The 7,960-nt window shown below is 49.6% G+C and overlaps 1 protein-coding gene across 1 annotated transcript; it reads left to right on the top strand.

Moving 5' to 3' along the window:
* Window positions 1-1,254: 1,254 nt before the first annotated feature.
* On the top strand, window positions 1,255-7,157 carry ndor1 (NADPH dependent diflavin oxidoreductase 1). Its single transcript, XM_012853535.3, has 15 exons — window positions 1,255-1,392; window positions 2,191-2,330; window positions 2,573-2,650; window positions 2,723-2,820; window positions 3,167-3,265; window positions 3,380-3,481; window positions 3,561-3,764; window positions 4,968-5,095; window positions 5,166-5,377; window positions 5,468-5,575; window positions 5,655-5,769; window positions 6,122-6,268; window positions 6,340-6,458; window positions 6,538-6,632; window positions 6,890-7,157. Exons 2-15 carry the CDS (start codon window positions 2,196-2,198, stop codon window positions 7,032-7,034), a joined length of 1,785 nt encoding a protein of 594 aa, XP_012708989.2. The 5' UTR covers window positions 1,255-1,392; window positions 2,191-2,195; the 3' UTR covers window positions 7,035-7,157.
* Window positions 7,158-7,960: the final 803 nt, after the last annotated feature.

Here is a 7,960-nt window from a genome sequence, read left to right as displayed (position 1 = left end):
GTCTGGTGCAAGTGCATGAAAAACTAATAAGCTGCTTGTGTAGGAAAACACTTTCAGGGTGACAATAACTGACATAAGGTTTCCTATAATTAGTAATATTTAGAACTTAAAAAGCAGTTCTTCAAAGCCAAATTATGCAGCAATGGATATATTTATGCCTTCCTCCAACACAGAGATAAAGGAAAACCAGCCATGCACACTCTCACCTGAGAGCAATTATTAATCAATTAACCCAACAGTCATGTTTGTGGACCAGGAGGAAGCCAGAGTACCTGGAAAGAACCCATGAATGCACAGGGAGAACCTGCTGACTCCATGCAGAGAAGCCCCAGGCTGGGATCTGAACCCACAATTTTATTTACTGTGACTGAATTATTCCTGAAAATACCTCAGCTTCAGGAAATGTTTCTGGAGTAAAGCACTAATTTCGGTTAGAAAACTGAAACTTGCATTATTTTGAAAGAGAAACTGTTTTTTTTTTTTTTTTTTTTTTTTGCAGATTAGTTGCAGAGTTAGCTGCAGATGTTGAATCCTAGGAAGCTCAAAGATGAGCTGATGGGATCATTGTGATGAAGGGATACACATTTGGGACAGTTGCAATCTTTATCACTGTTATACAATAATGTTCAAATTAATTTCATGTTTTTCCTAATATTGTTCAACACAAAAAGCAGCATGTGGGGAAAAGAGTAATAAAAAGTTTGCCGTTTTTCAAAGCCCTGAACTGTTAGAATTTGGCCAAACATTTAGTGAAATTAGTTTAACAATGTTTCTGTGATATTTCAAAATTTTGACACAAAGCCTTTTTATTCTACCTGATTAAAGACTAATTGCTGGAGTTGATTGAAAATACTGAGTGATGTTATTTATCTAAGTTCGTGTTTTAAAAGGTTTAATGTTACTTTATGAAGGTGTAGCTAAAAATAAAATCATATTGAATAAATCAGAATCAGGTTTTGATGTGGCTCATTTCAGAAAAAAAGTACCTTACGAAAAATAACCTTTAAGCAGGTATTACAAATCACATTTCTGTATTAAAACATGTTTTTTATTGGTCTGATGTCATGTTGTAATCTTAAATGTTGTGTTTTCGTTCACCGGAAGTAGAACAATATAACAGAAATAAAGGCTTGAAGTCTGGATTTAATTAATCTATATAATGTGTTTTACTTTGTGATGGAGTTACGTAAATAAATGAGCGTTTCAATAATCTATTAATACGATCGTAGTGAGCCGCTAGCTGCATAAAACTGTTTTATCCTATTATTCCGGCCGGTCCGTGAATGCAGCGCGCAGCCGGCTTGCCGTAAAGTGTTTCGTTGTTTCTGTTTTCTTGCTCACTTCTTCTCGTTTTATCGTCGTTTAAAGCTGTTCCCCACGAAGACAGCGGCGGTAAGTGATTTATCCACGTAGTTTCTGCCTCTCTGTGACTTTTACACGCGAGGAAATATAACCCGAGTGGGAATGTTTGTTCCTGTTTCCTGTTAGCATCAGCTAGCGGCTAGCTGTCAGGGGGAACTAGCTTCATTTACTCTGGATTTACATATACATAAAGACATTAAAAGTAGAAAAAGGGTCAAAATTTAATGGAAAATTAGATAAATGTATTCTCTTTGAAAGACAGAAACTTTAATCACGTTTATTGGTGATAAAAGTTTAAGAGTCAGATGCTGTGTTTATGTGCATATAATGGCTTTGTGTTTGTTGTAAATGTTTAGAAAAAGCCCAGCTGACGCGTCTAGGATGTAAATGTGCTGATCCAGACAAGCAGGCTTGTTGTTATAAAAACTAAAATATAGAGATGAATAAAAACATGTTGTCCATGTGATCAGAAATCAGCCAGAACCGGTCTGGTTCTAATGGACCAGACCGGTTCTGGTTCTGATGGAGCAGTTTTAATCTGCAGTAAAAGTTTTAAGTGTATCAGGAGCCAAACGATGCAAGCTTTCACAAACTAGTCAATATTCTGTCTCAGGATAAATACGTTTGTCAAACTTTGTAGTTTTTATTTGTTTTTGACTTTTAAAAACATTCTTTATTCTGATATTTCAGTTGTTTTTAGTGCAGATTTTCATGTTTATGTGCAGATGATTAAATTTAAGCAGGAACAGTTTTAAAATAAGCAGATTATTTGTCAGTTTTACTGTTCAGGGGTCTGTCTGCTCTCTGACATCAATCTGTTTCCTTCAGAAATCATGTCGGCTCCGGCTCTCCTGGTTCTATACGGAAGTCAGACCGGAACCGCCCAGGACACGGCCCACAGGATCGGCCGGCAGGCCCAGAGGAGGCGCGTGAAGGTGCGGGTGCTGCCTCTGGACGGCTACAACGTGGTGAGTTCTGGTTCCGTTTGTCTCTCTGAACCCGTTTCTACACAGAGCTGCAGGTCTGTGGAGCTGAAAGGCTTCAGCCCAAACCAATCAAACTTCATGTCACAGGCTCTGTCTCCTTCCAGCCTGCTTTAATGCTTCTGGTTCGATGCGCTGAGCGGAGGGAGAACTCTGGGTTCTAACCTGGGAGTGAAGCTGTTCTCAGTGTGGGAAGCAGTAAACATGTGTTTGTTTCCTCCTCCCAGGCCCACCTGATCTCAGAGTCTCTGGTGCTCTTCGTCTGTTCCACCACGGGACAGGGCGATCCCCCGGACAACATGAAGGTACGTACGGACGTCTTCCACCGTCGCTCCGTCTCAGAACCGTCTCCACGCGCTTCTCTGTTTTCTTCCCAGAGCTTCTGGAGGTTCCTCTTCAGGAAGTCGCTGCCGGCCGGATCTCTGAGCTGCCTGGACTGTGGCGTTCTGGGACTGGGAGACTCGTCCTACCCAAAGTTAGTCCGTCTGCAAACACTCGCTGGCTGTATGGGAAATAGTTTCATTCCATGTGAGACGTCACAGTCTGTGTTCGCTGACGCTGGGGAACAGAACCGGTGCTGTGCTGCAGTTTTCCCAACGTTCCCACGTTCCTGCAGTCAGGATAAAATCCATGAAGCCTCTGTTTGTCCGTAGCGACCCTGCAGACACGTCTCAGTGTCCAGCGGCGCTTCATCCAGGCCGCTGGTCTGGATCAGGAGCAAACATGGATCATCTGATGCCTCCTTCGTCCGTTTAGTGACAGGAAGTGGAAATACTCCTTCGTCCAATCAGAACCCTCAGTCTTCTGCTTTTCTGCTGCAGGTTTAATTTTGTTGCCAAGAAGCTCCATAAGCGCCTGCAGCAGCTGGGAGCGGGGATGCTGCTCCCTGTGGGGCTGGCAGACGATCAGCACGACCTGGGGTGAGACGTTCCCTCCCTCGCCTTGGAACCAAACCGGTTCTCATCCAGACCTCTCTTTAGACGAGATCTAAAGCTCTCTGTCGCCTTTTTCCTGCATCATCATGTCTGGATTAGGCCCGATGCTGTGATCGACCCGTGGCTCGGATCGTTTTGGGAGAAGGTCCTGGTTCTGTATCCGTCTTTATCCGACGTGGAGCCTCTGAGGGACGATGAACCGTGAGTGATCCGGAACCCGACTCAGCAGCTGGTTCTGAGGACGGGTTCTAACGTTTTGGGTCTCTGGTTTCTCCCACAGACTCCCTCCGTCGTACACGTTCCACTTCCTGGACGAAAAGGCGGATCAGAGCGAGGAGCGGCCCGGTGCTGGTTCTGAGGAGACGGTCCCCTCGGCGTCCCGTCCTTTTGCTGCCAGGATGCTGTCCAACACCAGAGTCACGGAACCGACGCACTTCCAGGACGTCAGGCTCATAGAGTTTGACATCAGCGGGTCCAACATTGAGTAGGTGTCCTCCTTCCAGTCCGGTCCGAGGTTCTAGTCCGGGACAGGTCCGTCCATCCGTACGTCCATTCTGGGGTTATAACACTAGAGAAAAATACATGGTACCATTTTGGAAACTGCTTTGTTTTGTAGCTTCGCTATTTATTAGCCGACAGCTGATTCGTACTCAGTAGAACCGAGCGCTGTGGGGTTCAGACCAACAGAACCGGGTCAGTGAAGTGAATATTTAGCCACATAGCTTGTGTCTCTCAGGAGCTCTACTCTGGTTCAGTCCCAATGCCTCTGTAGGGTCAGGACTCTTCAGCCAAAGCAGAAGTGCGTCAGCGGTCTCCATGATCAGAGCTGTCTGAATAGAGCAGTCAGTGAGGAAGGAGGCAGGAAAAGGAGCCTGAATGCTTCCTCTCGCCGCTAGTTTAGCCTAGGAACCCCGCAACGTCCCTTACCGGTGCTAAGAACCCTTTTAGGTATCCCACAATCCTTTGTGTGACAAAATGTATCAGCACATCCCCACCTCACGGAAATTAACTAAAATGTCTGAAGAAAGAGATTTTGTGCGCTTTGTAGTTCATTTTGAGAAGGCTGTAGGTTCTGACTCGCATCCTCCATGTGTTTCCGTCACGTAATGATGTCTGAGTTAAAGGTTGTCCGAATTAGCACAGCAGCTCCTTTCCTCTTCACTATACAGGTCTGACTGCTGACCCCATGAAAGGTCCAGAGCAGAAGCTAGGAGCTGCTATTAAGGGAATTCTACCTTTTTATATGCTCTCAAACATCAGTGTTTTAGCATTAGCTTAGCGTGTAGCATTAGCTTAGCGTGTAGCATTAGCTTAGCGTGTAGCATCGTTCAGCAGATTTTTTTCCCTGTCCGTCTGCCTAGCAGCTAAAGTTCCTCTGAACGAGTCTCTGTTGCAGCTCTGCGGTCAGAAAGGCCATAAATTGGGTAAATTATAATAATTTTTATTATTTTTAGATTTTGTTGCATACATGTTAGTGTAATGAGATTGCAGGTGGAATAAGGCAACGTTACAATTATATATGCAAACGGGTCAGTTTTTAATCGAGCATCTATGAACGATTTATTCTTTCAGAACCGTCCAGGTTCCTCTTGGCCTCTGTAGGAACATCTATGCATAAAATAATTCAGTATTTATGCTTTGAGATTCTGAACCTGGTCCGGTCCCTGGCTCTGGTTCCGTTGCGCAGGTTTGCAGCCGGAGACGTTGTGATGATCCGTCCTCAGAACTCTGCGGAGGACGTGCAGCTCTTCTGTCAGCTGCTGCGCTTGGATCCGGACGCCATCTTCACGCTGAGCGCCACGGACGGCGCTCCAGGTATCGTATGAAAACACCCAGACACGTTTCCAGCTCTGTTGACTCCGGTTCTGACCCGGTTCTGACCCAGTTCCAGCCAGACTGCCTCAGCCCTGCTCCGTGCGCCACCTGGTGGAGCGCTACCTGGACGTGGGCGCCGTGCCGCGGCGCTCCTTCTTCGAGCTGCTGGCCTCCCTGGCCTCCAGCGAGCTGGAGCGGGACAAGCTGGCCGAGTTCTGCTCGGCGGCCGGACAGGACCAGCTGCACGGCTACTGCAGCCGGCCCAGACGCACGGCGCTGGAGGTGACCCAGAACCGCTACGCCCGGTACCGCCGGTACCGCTGACCCACACGTAGGACACGGATCTGAGCCGGGATCTCGCTGTCGTTGCAGGTCTTGGCGGATTTCCCTCGGACCACGGCGGAGATCAGAACCGATCACCTGCTGGATCTGTTCCCCGAGATCCAGCCCCGCTCCTTCTCCATCGCCTCCTCTCTGAAGGTACCGCCTCGCCTCCTAGCCGGGTCTCCTCTGGGGGGGGGGATACTGACACGCATCACAGAACCGGGTCTGTCTGCAGGTCCACCAGAACCGGCTGCAGATCCTCATGGCCGTGGTGCGCTACAGAACCAAGCTGCACAAACCCAGACGAGGCCTCTGCTCCTCGTGGCTGGCCTCCCTGGACCCCCAGCAAGGTCTCCTCACGCTAACCGGACCGGTTCTGGAACCGGGCAGAACCGGTTTCTACGTGGAAAAACAGGAAACGATCGTTTTTATTCAGAAACCTTTTATTTTTATTAGTGATAAAAGTAAAAACCCAACAGTTCAGGAGAACCGAGCAGAACTTTTACAGGAGGAACTGGTTTTGAAATAAATAAAATTCAGATTATTTCTGAACAAAAAGGTCCAGTTTTCTGTCAGGGAGCAGGAAGTGTTCGGAACCGACCCGTTTTTTCCCAGTTTGTCCCACATTCTTCACATTGGACCCGGTTCTTGTGGGTCACTGTTGAGCTGAAACCCAGATGAAGAGTTTCTGTGTTCCTGCAGGCGAGGTTCTGGTGCCTCTGTGGGTCAAGAAGGGGAGCCTGCGGTTCCCCAGGGAGCAGAACACCCCGGTGGTTCTGGTCGGACCCGGAACCGGAGTCGCTCCCTTCCGCGCGGCGCTGCAGGAGCGAGTTTCTGAAGGGAAAACAGGTGAGATCTCTGCCGTTCGGATCAGAACCGCCTGGGTTCTGGTCGTCCTGAGACTCTTCCCTTCTCTCCAGCCAATGTTCTGTTCTTCGGCTGCCGGTCCCGGTCCAAAGACTTCTACTTCCGCTCCGAGTGGGAGGACCTGGTGGCGGCCGGGAAGCTGAAGCTCTTCACCGCCTTCTCCAGAGACCAGGTCAGAACCGCCCCTAAGGTCCAGTGTTCATCCGGGCCACGGCTGGGCTGGTTCTGACCCGGTTCAACTATCTGTTCAGGAGGAGAAGGTGTACGTTCAGCACCGGGTGAAGGAGAACGCCGCGCTCCTCTGGGACCTGATAGCCAATCAGAACGCCTGCTTCTACATCGCAGGGTGAGTCCAGAACCAGCGGGCGGCGCCGAGGTTCTGCCCGGAGGGGTCGGATGTCCGAAGGGTTCTGGTTCAGAGCCAAACTTTGACCCGGTTCTTTTTGGGACGTTTGGCTCCTGAGAAGAAACGGGTCAGAACCATAGTGACAGGAACCAGAACCATCCAGGTTCCCACCCCTCCTGACAGACACAGACCAGAACCTTTGGGTTTATTTACACCTGGGGTTCTGCCGCCTGACCCGGTTGTCCGGTTCTGTTCAGGAACGCCAAGCTGATGCCGGGCGCCGTGTGCGACGCCCTGAAGGAGGCGCTGCAGCAGGAAGGAGGCGTTTCTACCCAGGAGGCCGAGCAGATGCTGGAGGCCATGGAGAAGACGGGCCGCCTGCAGACCGAGACCTGGTCCTGATCCGGGCCGCCTGCAGAACCGGACCTGGTCCTGATCCGGGCCGCCTGCAGAACCGGACCTGGTCCTGATCCGGGCCGCCTGCAGACCGAGACCTGGTCCTGATCCGGACCGCCTGCAGAACCGGTCCTGATCCGGGCCGCCTGCAGAACCGAGACCTGGTCCTGATCCGGACCGCCTGCAGAACCGGACCTGGTCCTTATCCGGACCGCCTGCAGAACCGGACCTGGTCCTGATCCGGACTCTGTCGTAGAACCCGTCTGCTTCCTGGTTAATAAAGTTTTCCCTGAAGCTTCGGCTCCTCGTCTCTTTACCCTGAAAGGTACCGGCAGTAACACCAGAACGGTTCTGGTTTCCGGGCCTTAAAGTTATCATCAGGCTCAGAAGAGATGAACCAGAACCGGTCCCTGAAACTAAACGGACCTACAGATGTTTGCCATTATGTAAAGCACGGTGGTGGAGGCAGGGTGATCTGGGTTCTGATAGAACAGGACCGTGATGGAGTCCAACTGTGTGGCGCTTGGTCCAAACCGGGTCGTCAACAGAACCATGAACCCAAAAACAGCAGCTGATCTACAACAGAACCGCTGATAAGGAACCATGGAGGTGAAACGGCCTAGTCAAAGTCCAGATCTCCACCCAGTTTGGTTCTGGTTCAGTTGGAGGAAATGGACCGGGACGTGATCAGGATGGTTCTTGTGTCCCTGAGGTTTCGGTTCTGGACGGATCCAAACCCGTTCCCTCTGAGACAAACAGCGGTTCTGGTTCTGGGGCATGAAACCTTTTCCTGCTAGTCGTTCTGGTCTGACCCACAAAACAGGAAGTCTGACTGGATCCGGGCCGGTCCATGGAGAAATGTGGTACCAGATTTCTGAGAGCAGAACCTGAGAGCCTGAAGTTCATCGACTTCTCACTAAATGAATAAAATC

Source organism: Fundulus heteroclitus, chromosome 8 (assembly GCF_011125445.2).
Source record: "Fundulus heteroclitus isolate FHET01 chromosome 8, MU-UCD_Fhet_4.1, whole genome shotgun sequence".
Taxonomy (NCBI): Eukaryota; Metazoa; Chordata; class Actinopteri; order Cyprinodontiformes; family Fundulidae; genus Fundulus; species Fundulus heteroclitus.
Note: the sequence above shows the minus strand (reverse complement) of the source record. Positions and strands in the feature narration are given on the sequence as shown.

Coding starts and splice junctions, on each gene's coding strand:
- ndor1 (XM_012853535.3), top strand. CDS start 2,196: ATGTCGGCTCCGGCTCTCCTGGTTCTATACGGAAGTCAGACCGGAACC. Junction 6,269..6,339: donor AGTTTCTGAAGGGAAAACAG/GTGAGATCTCTG, acceptor CCTTCTCTCCAG/CCAATGTTCTGTTCTTCGGC. Junction 6,633..6,889: donor GCCTGCTTCTACATCGCAGG/GTGAGTCCAGAA, acceptor GGTTCTGTTCAG/GAACGCCAAGCTGATGCCGG.